This window comes from Somniosus microcephalus, chromosome 23 (genome assembly GCF_052327205.1).
Source record: "Somniosus microcephalus isolate GS21.2 chromosome 23, FLI_Smic_1.0, whole genome shotgun sequence".
In the NCBI taxonomy this organism is placed as follows: Eukaryota; Metazoa; Chordata; class Chondrichthyes; order Squaliformes; family Somniosidae; genus Somniosus; species Somniosus microcephalus.
Genome location: NC_141009.1, coordinates 33135255 through 33152115, shown reverse-complemented (window position 1 = coordinate 33152115; position 16861 = coordinate 33135255). Strand labels below are relative to the sequence as shown.

The 16861-nt window shown below is 42.9% G+C and overlaps 1 protein-coding gene across 5 annotated transcripts in view; it reads left to right on the top strand.

Moving 5' to 3' along the window:
- The window catches only part of LOC147101798 (regulator of G protein signaling 3-like), a 311192-nt gene that overhangs the window by 236014 nt on the left and 58317 nt on the right, over positions 1–16861 (top strand). For all 5 annotated transcript variants that reach the window (XM_085965760.1, XM_085965756.1, XM_085965757.1 and 2 more), the window contains exon 19: positions 8569–9219. In XM_085965760.1, the coding sequence (XP_085821886.1) occupies positions 8569–9219 (651 nt within the window). The remainder of the gene's footprint in view (positions 1–8568; positions 9220–16861) is intronic.

Sequence of the window (16861 nt, the reverse complement as noted above, 5' to 3'; positions counted from 1 at the left end):
AGATCGGACATGATTTCATTGAATGACGGAAAAGGCTCGAGGGGCTAAATGGCCTACTCCTGTTCCTATGTTTCTAAATATAGGACAATTGTGCATTGGGACTAAATACAGGCGTACTCGCAGGCAGTCAGCAGTTTGGATTCAATATCTGTATTTACAGATGAAAATTACTGTCACTCTCAGCTCCAGAATTGATGCTGCTCCAGGGGAAGGAACTCTACTACATGCCATGGGAGGATATTCTCATAATAGTTTTGAAAGATTGGGATTTGTCACCCATAGCTGCAGAATAGCAGCAGCAAGATCAAGCCCATGCAATTTTTTCCACAATATTCTGCTGTAGAAATAATGAAATGTTGGGTATATGTGCAGCTTAAGTTATGGCAAGTCCGTGCCCTGTTGCACTTTCAGTTTAACTACATGTCATAAGCCTATATGGAGCAAGGCTTTGGCTTAGTGGTAGCATTCCTGCCTCTGAGTCGGAAGGTGTAGAGTTTGAACCCCACTCCAGGGAGTGCCAGTGAGTGAAAACCGGAGCTCCGGTTCTGAATTCTGGGTTGACATCCAGTGGGATACTTGTGTCCGGTAGATGTGGGTGCCCATAAAATCCTCCTGCCGTATAGGACTAACCTTAACCTATTGGCTGGTATAAAGATAGTTACAGCCATGGAAGGAACATTCATGTAACGGACTGTCAGACTGTTACTTCACTACTGCACACTACTCTCCAAGGGAAGAGTGCGTAGATACAAAAACAACAATATGAGCCTATGGTCACAGCTGTTGTTGAGTGAAGAACATAAGAAATAGGAGCAGGAGTAGGCCATATGGCCCCTCGAGCCTGCTCCACCATTCAATAAGATCATGTCTGATCATCGACCTTAACTCCACTTTCCCGCCCGATCTCCATATCTCTTGATTCCTCGAGAGTCCAAAAATCTAACTATCTCAGCCTTGAATATACTCAAAGACTCAACATTCACAGCCCTCTGGGGCAGAGAATTCCAAAGATTCACAACCCTCTGAGTGAAGAAATTCCTCCTCATCTCCGTCTTAAATGGCCTACCCCTTATCCTGAGATTATGCCCCCTAGTTCTTGACACTCCAGCCAGGGGAAACAACCTCTCAGCATCTACCCTGTCAACCCCCTTCAGAATCTTGAGTTGCCAACTTTTGTTTGTGCCTGTGTCAGCCTTTTTGAAGCCTCAGATAATTTTCTAGATTGGCATGCATGCACGCATAGAAGCTTACATTTTCTTGTTGTGCTGGCTGTATTACCAGCTTTTTTAAACTGGACTGTGTTGCTGTGCATTTTGATCTTGATTCTTCATTATCCATCTTGGTACTTGTGTAGTAAGCCTGCCTTTTATAAAATCAAATCAGCTAATGAGTCTAATTGCATTTGGTTGGCTTCTCTAGCTTGTTAAATAATGGGAAAGAGACATTAGACAAAATTATTCAATTAATAGTAAATAAATCAAAAGCTAGATATGGAACCTGTACTCTTTCTTTACATTTTATTAGTTAAGTGCACCAAATGGTGATGCATTGGATATGAAACTATACTCATACTGATGCAATCTAATAGTTTTTCAGGTTATTATTTAAGTCCCCCTGCAGTATTCCATGACTAAGACAATATGTAAATTACTTGTTTCTTCATTATTGTGAGTGTGTAACTGGTATTGCTGACTTGAATCCTGACTCCCGAAGTGATATTAGTCAGTGCACCTCAGTTAAGTTGATCAGTTTATGCTAGACACTCCAGTTACCTCCAAAGGTTGGAGCACCATTGAACATACGTTGTCACATACACATTGTATTATGCATAGATGACAATTGAGCCTCTAAGTTCTGGCTGGCAGTGGGTGACATTTCTATTGTCTGGTCTGTCAATCCCAGGAGTCAGACTTCTGCTGATGAGCTTAATGGTGACATTTATGAGCATCATGGTGTCGAGTTATTTGTGGGGGCATTGCCAACATGGAGTTGCTGCACTACCAAATCTTCACCTTGGATGGCTTAGTAAAAGATGCATAGTTGGGAGCTGTTGAAATTCAGGCAACTATATACTGGGATTTTCACTGCCATGTTTACAGTAATAGTGGCTTGAATATACTGCAGTGAAAAATCAAGAAATTGATTTATTTAGCACTTTACACACACTGAATTATTTTGGAGTGCGGTGACTTGTGTCATGTTGAACAGCAAGACCCCACAAACACCAATTAGATGAATGTGTTTCTGATCGTGTTGGTTCAGGGTGTATGTTGGCCAGGACCTGGGAATACTCCCTGCTCTTCTTTGAATAATGCCATGGGATCTTTGAACCTCCACATGAACCACATCTCCGTGGACCACATCAATATCTTATCTGAAGGCTAGAACCTCCATCAATACAGCACACTAATTTGGAGTCAGTCTAGATTGCATACTCAAGCCCTCCATTGGAGATTCATTAACCTTCCCAGCTTGGAGGTGATCTTCTAAATTAACTAAAGCAAGCTGATGCACTATGTTAAATGCATAGAGCCAAATGGCAATCCTTGCAAGTACACTTTAAATCCATGGAACTCTTTGGCAATGGACCTATTCAAAAATGTTAAAGTACATAATTGAATTCTTAGTTCCAGAATTCTTTTGACCTCTTCCCAGCAGCTGTGCTAGAATTATTCATCTCAGCTCTGAAAAGGTTGAGTTGACAACTTCAGAGTATGGATAATAAAATTATATTGAAGGATTGCTTCTTTTTGTTAATTTGTTCTGTACCCAATGCAGTGCCTACCACAAGGTGAGTAATAACTGTCACTAGTCACCTGAGTATTCTTTAAAACTTGTCCTAACATAATTAAACACAGAGTACAACAGAACATCTCACTTACATAAAATAGGGAAATGAAATAGGTTTTGCTTTTGAACCATCTTTCTGCTTTACAGTGAGCTGTACATGATTCCATTGAGTATTTTGTTCATGCTCACATTAATTAAATTGCAGCAGACCAACAGTATACTTGCCAAGAACATTAAAGGTTAAATTTAAATTCTCAAACAGGGCCATTCTGTCTGGGGCAGTGAAGGCACATGTTGTTTTGCCTTTTATTTAATTTCAAGTAATTTTAAAACAATACATTTAATCACATATTTTACAGAACTAAAGGAGACAATTCAGCCCATTAGGTCTGTGCAGTGCGGCTCCTCCACTGAGGCTGTCTATTCTAATCCCATTTCCCTGCCTTTTCTCTGTATCCTTTATAACCTTCTTTTGCAAATACTTATCCAGTTCCTTTAAATGATGTTATAGTCTCTGCTGCAGTCACTACTTGTGGTAAATTTTGAAAACCTCCATTAGATCCCAATGAAAAAAGCTCCATGGTTTTGAGCCTTCCTTTATATCTATAATAATCTCTTATTCCTGGTGGCATTCTAGTTATTTTTACTATATCCTTTACATGACTCTTAATATCCTTCCTCTAATGGCGTGCCTAGAACTGCACCCAATATTTGAACTGGATTAACCACTGTCTGTACAAATTCAACATCACTTCTATGCTTTTATACTCAATTTCCCATGTATAAAATCCAGACTTCAAATGCATTCTCTCCCTTCTCTCATTAAGATGCAGCTTAAAAATAAGCCTCTGACATTAGTTACCTAAAATGACAGCAGAAAAATAAACAGTTCATATTTTAACTTAAGATGATGTGAAGATCCACAAATAAACACATGGCTGCTTTCTTCTTATTATTATTATTGTTATTCTCTTCTGTGCCTAGCAACACATGAAGTAACCCATTTCTTCCACATCTTTTATATCCAGATCATCATGCTCTGGGTTGTTTCTATAATAAAGACCGCTTTTTATGTGGATAGGTTTTTAGCCTGACCAGGGGGGACAGGCTAGATGCAATAGGGTGTCGCTACTCCACTCCCATCAGATATGAGTACCCCACTGGCTATTACTCCAGTGTTCACAGGACAAAGCACTGGTCTCTTGCTCACTAGGGCTACGATGGTGAGTCCACTCTGCTCCCATCAGACGCGAGTATCTCGCTGGATGTCAACCCAGTATTCAGACATCTGAACTCTTGTCTCCGCTCACCAGGGCAGTCTGGAGAGTAGCTCGAATCCCATAACCTTCTGACTCAGAGGTGAGAATGCTACCACTGAGCCAAGACTCACTCCACAATTTATTTTCTAGGGAGGATATGGAAGCAAACTGCTCAATATCACCGAAAATCTTGACTTTTGACACTTTGGCCTAGAAATTGGGTTGAGGCGCCAAGTTCGCCTGGGCGCTGATTTTTGCGCAGCGTTCGGAGCATTAACGAACGTCAGAAATTCAGTTTCAGTGCCCCTAGAGGGATACGGGGCGAGGCTCAAGGCGCTCCGCGTCCCTCTTAGGGCGCTGAAACTGAATATCGCAGCGCAACGTGCCGCAGCGCCACACGCTGCGATACTGCAGGCCTTCCTCCCATTGTTAAGGGGGAGGGGCCTGCAACAGTGCAATCCCCGATCACGAGTGCCGGCAAAAGAGCCCGGCACTGAGGAGAAGTGTCGGGCTCTCGGGGAACAGCCGGCAATGCCGCGGTGGGGGGGGGTCAGGAGGCCGGGGACGGAGGTGCTGGCAGGCGGCCGCCGAAAAAGGCGGCCGCCCCGCACCTCCACCTTAACTTGCGCCACTGCCGGCACAGCAAGGCCCCGTGAACCGGGCGCGGGTAGCGAACGGCGCTACAACGGTGTTCGCTACCAAATATCGCGATCGGGGCGCTAATGGGGCACTGCGCACACCGATGACGTCATTGGTGGCGGCGCAGCACAACAGGCTAATGCCACCATTAGCGCCCCCGCTGAATATCGCGGGAGGCGCGGCCAGTGGCACTACAGCCACTGACTGCCCTCTTTAGGCGCTAATAGGTGGCGCTACATACCCAATTTCTCCCCCTTTATGTTGTGCTTTTTTCTGGCATTTTGGAACTTACTATGGCCTAGAAATTCGGTTTTGGCGCAGCGAGGGCTTTAGCGCCGGAAGTTAGTGCCGGCGCTAAGTCCCCCTGCGCGCGCCAAAAATTCAGTAGCGCCACGCCCAAACGGCTGCCGGCGCTACTGAGGGGTCTCAGCGCCTCAAAACTGGCGCCACGCGGCGCTATTCCGGCGCTGCGGCGCCCGCTGCGGTGCGGCAGGCTTGGGAAGTGCAGGCCTCCTCCTTCCGTTAAGGAGGAGCTGCCTGCACCCGGCCGCGGCCCGCGATAATCTTTTTAAAAATGAGCCCGGCACCTCGGACAAGTGCCGGACTTGCTTCTGTTCCGGGGGGGGTGGGGGGGAAATCCGGGGAGGGAGCTGCGGCCGGCGGGAAAGCGGCCGGCCGCCGCGGGGCCCTTAATGCGCCGGCGCAAAGTTCTGTAAGGCACCTCTGCCAGAACGTTGCTTGCGGCTGCCACGGGCGAGGCGGCCGCAACTCAATTTCCGAGTTCGGGCGGGTTACCATGGCAACCGGGACGCTGCACACACCGATGACGTCATCGGTGCCGGCGCAGCGCTACCGGCCTAACGCCGATTTAGGGCCCCTGTCAATTTCTAAACTGGCCATAACTTCGGCGCTAGGCCCTCTAGCGCCTCAAAAGCGGCGCTAAGGCCAGTGAATTTCTAGGCCTATATATCTGCCTTTAAACACAAAAATAATTTCTCCTGGACGGATTACAGATGTTTTAAATATGAAAATAAAAATAGCTGTAGGGACTTTAATACAACTTTGCAGGGTCCAGTTTTTGTTATAGAAGTCTAAACCCAGATTGATCATGTAAATTTATGAACTGAAATATTTTACAACATGCATTTCCAATAATCCCCAACCAACAGTACATTCTACTTCCACAAGACAAAACTGTCTCAGTATTGTCTCTAGGCCCTGTGTAAGATTAGGATCACAGGCTACACACAGATTACCCAACAGGGCTTTAGAAGTTGTAAGGCTTTTATTAAAGAGCTACAGTTTTAAAGCATAATCAGATATTACATATGGTTTAAGCTGAGTATAATAGACATACAACCCGTGACAGTAGAGAGCGGTCTATGACTCCCGAATCGGAATGCCATGACCGGACGGACGGGGAGGCAGTACGGTGGTCTCGGATTGGGTGGATTCCTGCAGTCTGCTGCAGCGGTCACTTCCGTTGGGTCATCTCTCAAGCTGTTGGAGGTGTGAGGCCATCAGCCACCTCAGAGGCTAAACTTGACCAAGGTGTTAGGCCGTAGCCACCTCGGGGAAGCCTTCGCCCCGACTGCCTGATTTCCTCTCTCGGTCGTCTATATTTATAGTTATTTCGGTGGGCTGGTAATCACCCGGTGTCAATCACTTGATCCCTATCCTATTGTCCAATTGTGAAGCGGGAAGGCATCCCTCGCCGTCCCTTTCTGCATGACCGACAAGGCCTCCCTCTTATCTTTCTGAGGAATGTTTTGTTATGTTTCTCTAAGGACATTTTATGACTTTTCGGCTCCATTTTTGTCTTATCCCAACACCCCGTGTTGTTTTGCATTTTACGATTCCCTTATTCCTTCTATTTGTCTTTTGATGCTTGATATTCGACCTTGCTGGCATTTCTGCTCTCTGTTCCCGGCTGCATGCTGTCAGTCTCTGTTCTATGAATTAAAACCCATCTTTGAATCTAACAGCTATTTCTTACACCTGAAGGAACCTTAATAGTAGTTAGGGGATTACCTGGATTTTGGGAGGGAAACAAGCGAGTTAATATAATTCAAACAAATCTTAAAAACAAGTTCTACATTCTAAACATTAATGCGTCTTTTCAATTTTTAGATGGTGATCAATTTTTTGTGCATTTGAAACATTTTTGTTTTTTAAAAGCTTTAAAACATGAAGCTAGAAATTACTATTGGCAATAATAACGAAGGAAGGTTTAACGCATTTTATGACATTTCTTGTCCACTATTTTAATGGAGACATTAACCCATGTAAAATGAACAGTTTTGTGCCTTAAATTAAACAGTAGACAGAGTGAGCAATGTTACATAAAAGGTAAGTAATCAAAGATTATTGACTGTGTGGTACTGACTGGATCATTCACTGGTTATATATGAGTGCCCACCAGCATACCCTGTACATATCACATTAAAAACAAAAAACACAGTTGCAAGATTGATGTGGGAGTAAGTGTGAAGTATTAATTTATTCATGAACTAAAATTCTCATTTAACACTATGGGTGTCATTTTAACCTAACCCACCCAGGCGGGAAAGTGATGCGATTAGATCTGTTTTGCTTTTGATTGACCTCAATGGGAGTAAAATGGCCAATCTGATTGCCATCAGTTTCCCACCAGGCGGATTAGATTAAAATTACCGTTCTGATTTTGAAAGTTTTGCACTCTTTATTCACTTTTGTAGTGTGTCAGAGATAATAAAATGTTTCCTTATTTTAAAAATTCTTGATCATTTGTACTGTCATCATTGATATTGTCCATAACATTCAATATCAGTTTTTTGAATATAGCTAATTTGTGGAAATTACTGTAATAATTTTATTTATAGAAGTGAATAGTGAATTGTTGATGTTTAAGGAACTATATAGCAGTAGAATTGGCCCTCGTAGACAATAGTAGCAGTAAGAATACATACAGAGCTCAAAATTAAGTAATTTTCAAGTTGTCATCAGATTTTGCAGACAGTTTGGGCTGAATTTTAACACCCAAAAACAGGTGGGTTGGGGTCAGGTCAGATTTTAAAATTCTTAAAATCTGAAACCCAACCCTAACACGTCTCCAACCCGCCCACTTCCGGGTATAACGGAAGCGGGAAAAGGGACGGGCAGCCATCCCCCTTCCAGGATGTGGGTTGGCAATTTAAATATTTTAATGAAGCTGGCAGCCTTTGATTTAGCCTGCTTTGCAGGTCTTACAGTGGCCGGCTGGGTTTCCCAGGCCTCGGGAATTGGGCAGCTGAAGGGAGGCGAGGGCAGCTTTGGGGAGAAGGTAAGTGTCTTTACAGCACTGCTTGTGGGCCAGGAGGAGCAGGCGTACCTCCCCCCGGGATCAAATTCCACCCCCCCCCCCCCCATGAGATTGCACACATTGGGGATCGGACCCCTCCCCGCCACCCCCCACCCCACCCAGGTCGTGGATCAGACCTACCTGCTCCTGTGGCGTGCCCCGCAGTCCTCCCCTCCCAACTGGAAGCTAAGCCTGTCAATCAGGCTGACTTCTGGGCAGGGAAACCTGTCCAGTGCAAAAGACGCATGTTGTGGAGTTAAATGCGGGGTTTCCCCTCCAATACGCCGCCTCCCCCCACCGCCTACGTAACCCACCCCTGTTTGTATCCAGGCCTTTGTGTTTGTGCTTGTACCAACAGTCTGCATCACCTGCTTTGTTTCATTTGTCTCTATTATGATCACTGAGTGAACAAATTATTTTCTCTAAATGTCCATGGTAAATAAATATAAGACATAACACAAACTTGATATTTACATCAACCAATTCTTCCCCTTTCATATTAAACTACGAACAATTCATTTTATGTATTTCATTTTTCTCTTTTTTTTCCCCACATAATAGATGCTTGATCCAAAATCAGATGAACAGCCTGAGATGCTGTCTGAGGAAAAGGTTCCAATTAACGACCTCCAGCCTACTGGCGAAGATGATGCTGAAAATGAGAAGGTCCCAGAAAAAGAACAAATTGCAGAAGAAGAAAATAAATGCACAGAGCGAGTGAAAGAAAGTAGTGAAAATCTGAATATCACTGAGTCACAGAATCCTCGAATGCCATTCAATATACCCGAGGTCAGACTTGACAGAAGCTTTAGCCAAAGTACTGATGAGCTACCCATTTTACAGATTGATGGTGAAGATAATGAGGATGAGGAGGAAGAGGATGATGATGATGAAGATAGTGATGATTGTTATTTGGACAGTTGTGACTCTAAACGGCGCAGTATGATTGAAACATCAGATTGTGAGAAACACTGTACTCTCTCTATTCAGAACTCACTGCGACGTCGAACACACAGTGAGGGTAGCCTTCAGCCAGAACCTAAGACTCAGTGTTTTAAATCTGACAATGCACTCAACTGTGTAGGGTGTGATGGTCAGAAAGCAAAGGCCAACTGGACTCCACCCTCTCCAAAGACCCTCAAAAAAGAGCTGGCTAATGTGAAAAATGGTGGTTCCATGCATCAGTTATGCCTCATCTTCTCTGGACGTAAAGTGAGTACTCCATTTTTTTTATCTCTCAGTTTAACTGCTGGCGTTACTCAATATTTTTGCCAATAAATATCTGCATGTATACTTGTTTGAAATATGTGTACTTGCAAAGAAAAGGAATCTGAATCCGAGTGATCAGAAGCTAAAAATATTGTTGTTGTCTTATAGTTAAGTCTTGTACTACTATCCGATTATGAAATATTAACTCTTAACAATAAGGTTTGTTGAATCTCCTTTAATCTTTATTGATAATATTCTGATAGATTTTTTAGTTGGTATCCAAAAATTCTTGACTGGTCACCTCTGGCATCTTGATCCTCTAGGAATCTATAGTACTTAATAGAAGCTTTCACTATATTTTAACATAAAAATATTTTTTGTTTTTACTTAGTTACATGTAAAATTTTATGACTGATACTAGAAATCCATGTTTTCATTTGTTGCAATTTTGATCAGATTTGTGATTGCCTTGAACGCAGCCCAAAAGAATGCTTATTGTCTGTCCACTAACAAAAATAGGTTGGTTACAGAAATTTGGGTAAGCTACTGAGATTTCAGTCGATCAACGCAATAATTTCAGCTGTGAGCTACTATTTGAAGAATGAACCTCCGAGCACAGGTAGCTTCAAAACAGTTGTCCTGCAAACTCCAACGGTCCAGCTCACCAAGCACAGGCAACTGTGGTCTATTCTCACTTATATTTCTTACTCGCAGGTTTGTCTTGTTTGAATTTTTTGAGCCTGGAGGTTTGCAAAGGGCTTTTTCTTAAGACTTTTGTCTCATTGGTGGATAACTCTTAAATCACAACATCGAAATCTGTTCGTATCCACAGCTTGTGAAATATGTAAATAAATGGGAACATTGATTTAAACTTTATATTTGGTCAGCAAAATTCTATGGCCAATGAAAACAAAAAGCTTGAACATTCTGCTCTAAATTTGCTGTGATCTTGGTGTTCATATTAACAACAACAACTTGTATTTATATAGCGCCTTTAACATAGTAAAATGTCCCAAGGTGCTTCACAGGAGAGTTATAAGACATAGATTTGACACCAAGCCACATAAGGAGAAATTAGGGCAGATGACCAAAGCTTGGTCAAAGAGGTAGGTTTTAAGGAGCATCTTAAAGGAGGAAAACAGAGAAACATAGAAGATAGGAGCAGGAGTAGGCCATTCGGCCCTTTGAGCCTGCTCCGCCATTCAATGAGATCATGGCTGATCATCCAAATTCAATACCCTGTCCCTGCCTTCTCTCCATATCCCTTGATCCCTTTAGCCTCAAGAAATATATCCAACTCTTTCTTGAATATATTTAATGAACTGGCCTCCTGTGGCAGAGAATTCCACAGGTTCACCACTCTCTGGGTGAAGAAATTCCTCCTCATCTCTGTCCTAAATGGCTTACCCCTTATCCTTAGACTATGACCCCTGGTTCTGGACTCCCCGGCCATCATAAACATCCTTCCTGCATCTAGTCTGTCCAGACCTGACAGAATTTTATAGGTTTCAAAAAATATGAAGATATATTTATGACACTTAATTCAAAGCAACCTACAGTACATGAACTTTCTGAATCCGTGTTGTGTTGTACATGATTTCAGTGTTAATTTTGATTAATATTCACATATTTAAATGCTTACTACTCACTTGCCCATCTTTGTTTGCATGATTAGGTAAAAAAAATCATATCCTAAAACAACAAAAACAACACACATTGATACAGCGCCTTTAACATTGAAAAAATGTCCCAAGTTGCTTCTTAGAGGCGTAATCGCTGAGAGACCAAAAGTGGACCCCGAGCCAAAGGAGATATTGGAACGGATGACCAAAAGCTTGGTCAAAAAAGTGGATTTGAAGGAGGAGAGAGAGATGCAGGGGTTTATAGAGGGATTTCTAAAGCGTGTGCCCGAGATGGCATTGTGCTGCCAACTCTTCAAATGCAATAGTCTGGCGTAATATATATGTTTAAAAAAATCAGGTATATCTTATTCCATTTCAGCAATTTGTGGATCCATAGTCAGACCTGTTTACATGTGCTCGTTGTGAGGTTGGCTGTTGAGTGGTGAGAAATAACACTTGCATCAGTATTTATTGGAACCGCCATCATCTGCAGTAATGGAAACGAGCGGAAAATTGAGAGTCCCTAAATTTAGTGGGAGAACACCTCGGAAACAATGATCACAACATCATTAGGTTTAGAGTAGTTATGGAAAGGGACAAGGAACAATTAAAGGTGAAGATACTAAACTGAAAGAGGCCTAATTTCAGTGAGATGAAAAGGGATCTGGGCCAAGTGGACTGGAAACAAAAATTGGCAGATGAACCTTTGTTAAAGATTGTTTGTACAGAAACAGAGCGGTCCTCACTGTTTTTAGTAGTAGCTTTATAAATCAGTGGTTAGGCCTCAGCTAGATTATTGTGTCGAACTCTGGGCACCACATTATTGAAAGGATGCCAAGGCCTTGGAAAGGGTGCAGAGGAGATTTACTAGAATGGTTCCAGGGATGAGCGACTTCAGTTACGTGGGGAGACTGGAGAAGCTGGGGTTGTTCTCCTTGGAGCAGAGAAGGTTAAGAGGAGATTTGATAGAGGTAGTCAATATTAAGAGGGATTTTGATAGCGCAAATAAGGAGAAACTGTTTCCACTGATGGGTGGGCCAGTAACCACAGGACACAGATTTAACATAATTGGCAAAAGAACCAGAGGGGAGATGAGGAAAAATTATTTTACGCAGCAAGTTGTTATGATCTGGAATGCACTGGTTGAAAGGGTGGTGGAAGCAAATTCAATAATAAATTTCAAAAGGGAATTGGATAAATACTTGAAAAGGAAAATTTGCAGGGCTATGGGGAAAGAGGAGGGGAGTGGGACTAATCGTATAGCTCTTCAAAAGTCGAATGGGTCGAATGTCCTCTTTCTGTGCTGTAAGATTTTATGATTCTATGTATCGACTTGTACCATTGCTATTTCTTCCACAAGACACTTTAGGTGCATTTATACTGTACGATTAGTGTCAGTGTGGAAAGATTTCCACTTTGCATTGATGGTAAACGTGCAGTGTAAACCTGGTGTGCGCCCCAGTGGAGTGAGTGTCTCCTGAGACAGTAGTCTCGCACTGCTTTGGTTTGACACTGTCGCCGTGTCGGAGTCTGTGGAGCGGCCGCCACTGGTTCTCACTATGGATGTTGATTTGATGTGCCCTGGATTATAATGTGGAAAGCAAATAACAGAAAGCCTAAATGGTAGTCAGCTGCAATATGGAGACTGTGAGGTATGCCCAAGAGGGGAAAGAACAGATGCTCTGAAGATTTGTCGTAAATTTTGAGGAATCACCAGAGCTATATGACTGGCTGTATCTTGGTTTCATGGCAATGCTACCTTTGGTTTTGCATTGGTTCTTTATTGAATGGTATTCAGGCAAAAAGAGTTCCTCTAGAAAGAAAGAGTCGGCGGTGAGTCAGCAGAAGCAGCGATGGAGGCCACGACGACCCGCTGTAGCACGGCGGCCGGCAGCTCCTCGTCGGGAGGCTCTGATGTCGAACCGGTAGGAGGGAATGCGGCCAGCGTACCGAGGTCGGGAAAAGCAGGCCCTGGAAGGTCGGACACTGCGGGAGGCTTGGAGGTCAGACCGGGTGGAAGGAGAGCCAGGGAGAAGCAGGCCCCGGGACGTCGGTACCACGGCGGCTGAAGATTGGCGGGCAGGAGTGCGGGAAAGGCGGAGCGAGGCGAGAGCGGACCCTATTGTGATGACGCCGATGAAGATGGCTGCCGTCATTGCGGGCTCCGTGCGTACCAGGCAGCTAAGTGTCCTTTGCTGATTGGTGCGCTCGGCTCGTTAAGAAAAAAACATTTCACTGACTGGATTTCACTTGTATTTAGTTATGTGACAAATAAAATTGAAATTGAAATTGAAATTAAAGCATAAATCCGATGTGGTATCAGACATTTTTTAAACCCACCTGACTTCAATTTAAAAATGTTTAGGTTTCCGGAATCATCCAATTCCTGCTCTCTCTAAGTATTTACATTTCTTACAAAAAGCAAAGAAAAGCTGCATATGTTGGAAATCTGAAACCAAAACAGAAAATTCTGGAATCGTTGAGCAGGTCAAATCAACATCTGTCCCAGGCTACATGGGATAGGCACCTGCCATTCTCCCTCAGGATGACAACATGCCTGCTCCACCGCCACCCACTCCACCAGTACCGTTGTAAGTGCCACACAGCCTGTTGGGCGAGACTATCCTGGTCCACACCGAGATGCTGCAGTCTTCAGCCGGTCCCTCAAGGCCCAGAGCTTGACCATGGCCATCTGAAATGTCCTCAACAGAAATTCAGCAGCCTTCTCCCAAGCTGTAGCCAATGGGGATACACTTTGTAGAAGCAGTAGGATAGATAAACGAGCACAGAAGATTGGCACTAAAGGGTTTGCACAAGTGTGATTCCTAATTATTCCTCAATTATTACACAGATATGGAAGAGAGTTGTTGGGGAGTATGTTCTTTCTGAATTTAGTGTTATTAATATTTTTAGTCAAGTGAGGACAAGCCCCGTATAGTTAGACTGAAGGAAGGCAATTGGATGATGGTAGTAAGGACGGTGCTGATAAGGATGGGGGTGGGGGGATGGTTCCCATGAACCACTCTTGGATGAGTTGCTCTGTAAGAGCTCTGGCAGCCAGATGCACTGATGGTCAATGCTAATCATGCTGTCCCCCCTTAATGCTGTTCTTCCTCCTCCTCCTCCACGTCTGCTCAATTATATTTCTGGTGGCAGCATGGCTCTTGTGGGCATACTCTGTGACCGGGTTCCTGTGTAACACAATCAAATTTCTAGGGCCACGTCTTTGGTTTAGCCTAGCAATCAAAAGTTGCAAGAGAATCCATTATAATCTTTATATTCTCTCTAAGCCACCATACCAGCTTACATGAATAATTAGAACATTTCCGATAAATGCAGTACAAGACCACACCTGGAGTATTGTGTACAGTTTTGGTCTCCTTACCTAAGGAAGGATACATTTGCAACGAAGGTTCACCAGACTGATTCCTGGGATGGGGGGATTGTCCTATGAGGAGAGATTGAGTAGACTAGGCCTTCTGGAGTTTAGAGGAATGAGAGGTGATCTCATTGAAACATACAAATTTCTTACCGGACTTGACTGGGTAGATGCAGGGAGGATGTTTCTCCTGGCTGGGGAGTCTAGAACCAGGGGTCACAGTCTCAGAATGAGGGGTCGGCCATTTAGGACTGAGATGAGGAGAAATCTCTTCACTCAGAGGGTGGTGAATCTTTTGGAATTCTCAACCCAGAGGGCTGTGGAGGCTCAGTCATTGAGTATATTCAAGACAGAGAGCGATAGATTTTTGAATATGAAGGGAATCAAGGGATATGTGGATAGTGCAGGAAAGTGGAGTTGAGGCAGAAGATCAGCCATGACCTTATTGAATGGTGGAGCAGGCTCAAAGGGCCAAATGGCCGACTCCTGCTCCTATTTCTTATGTTCTTAATTTGAACCTGTAGCCACTTGTCCTACTCTCTCTGCTTTACTTAAAGTAGTTTTCTGGATTTGCCTTTTACATGCTGCTTACTATCTCGTATACTTGTATAATACCCCTCTCAGATACCTCCTTTCAAAAGTGAAAAGCCCAATTCTTTCCTCATAACTCAGACCCCTAACACAAGGGATCACGTGTGTAAGCTCTTCTCTACACTGCCTCTTATCTTTGAATGTCTCTCTTGTCTGGTTGACCAGAATTAGATACAGTTCTCAAAGTATGGATCAACCAGACCATTCTACAATTGGATCATGAATTCCTCTGACTTTTAATTTACTATTTTGGCTATATAGTTGAACATTCTTTTGGCTTTGTTGATTGCTGCTCTGCATTAGTTGGATGTGTTGAGCATGAAGTCTACTAAGACTCCTATGTCTCTCAAACTTTATCCTTAGCTATTTCAACACCATTCATGGACTAAGTGTGTTGTCCATTTTTTCCCCCATTTTAAAAAATTCATTCATGGGATGTGGGCGTCGCTGGCAAGGCCAGCATTGATTGCCCATCCCTAATTGCCCTTGAGAAGGTGGTAGTGAGCCGCCTCCTTGAACCGCTGCAGTCCTTGTGGTGAAGACAAGGAGTTCCAGGATTTTGACCCAGCAATGATGAAGGAACAGCGATGTATTTCCAAGTCAGGATGGTGTGTGCCTTGGAGAGGAACTTGGAGGTGGTGGTGTTCCCATACGCCTGCTGCCCTTGTCCTTCAGAGGTCGCGGATTTGGGAGGTGCTGTTGAAGAAGCCTTGGCGAGTTGCTGCAGTGCATCTTGTAGATGGAACACACTGCAGTCACGTTGTACAGTACTTTAACATTTCTGTATACATTTCATGTGCCAATGTTCTGCACACTCACATATTATAATTTCTGAGCTGCCTCCTCTGAACCTACTGTTCCTTTTACTTTGTTATTAATTTGGAAATTTGACCAATTTGTATTGTTTGAGTCCAAAGTCATTGGTGTAAATTAGAAACAAGTAGTCCCAAGTAACACCAATCCTTGGATAATCCCACTCAATACGACCCCTCCAACCCATTGTTTTTTCTACCTTTCAGCCAATTTCTTGTCCATACCAAAGCTTTGAGCTTAACTTCTGTGTGAATCGAATTATGTGTTCCATAATATAGATGGCCTTATTATCCACTAGGAGTCACTACTGTTCGTTGTGTTGTAATTACAGTTTGTGTATAATTCTGCTGCAGTATAATGTAAGTATAATTTAACCATTTGCTTAGGACTTGTGCTGTCACACATATGTAGCATTGTGTTCTGTTTTTAATTTAAAATGTTATTAACTAGTCACAAATGAGTTAGTGATGGTATATTAATAGAAAACTGCTTTCCAAACAATTCATGAATAGAGAATTTGACTTGTGTGTAAATATAAGATGCTTAAGGGCACATGGTTACAATTGAGCTAGTCTTGCAGAAATGTTCAAGGAAAAATTATTTTCTTTTTGTTCTTAGTCTACATAAATTATTTACGTTGTCCTTAAATATCATTGCATTGGTCTGAAAATTAGTAATGCACCATTGAATTCTTTGAGCTCTCTCATTTGTGCAATGTTTTGTGTCGAACCTAAGAGTTTAATCGTAGGTGAGACTGTTTTAGATACAGGGATTAAAAATTGTCCTCGTGTATGAAAGGCCTAGTATATTTTTAAGTAATTAAATGTACTTATTATTCTTGTAGTACAGTTCTGTACACAGTGTTGACCACTAGAGGAATTGAATTCAGCTTTCTGCTAAACCACTTAGGCATGCAGGAACTGTGCTGCAGGGATTGAAATAACATTGATAAATGGGGCTTGCAATGTTTGCATTTCTTAAAGACCTACAATTTCTGTCCTTTTGCATGCCAGCTATTCCGGATTGTCCATCCTGTGTCTGTATAACACTTGTAATTTGTGCATCAACCAGAACTTGTTTTTTTTTTAGTTTTAACTGACCATTGCAGGCATCCGGATTTTATTGAAGTTGTTGAATTCACTTTGAATTTAGGTATTTAATGGGAAATCATTTCCAGTTAGGAAAATGGGAGTGTTTTGAAGGCTGGGATTCGAGGGATGAATATGAAATTAGATCAAAT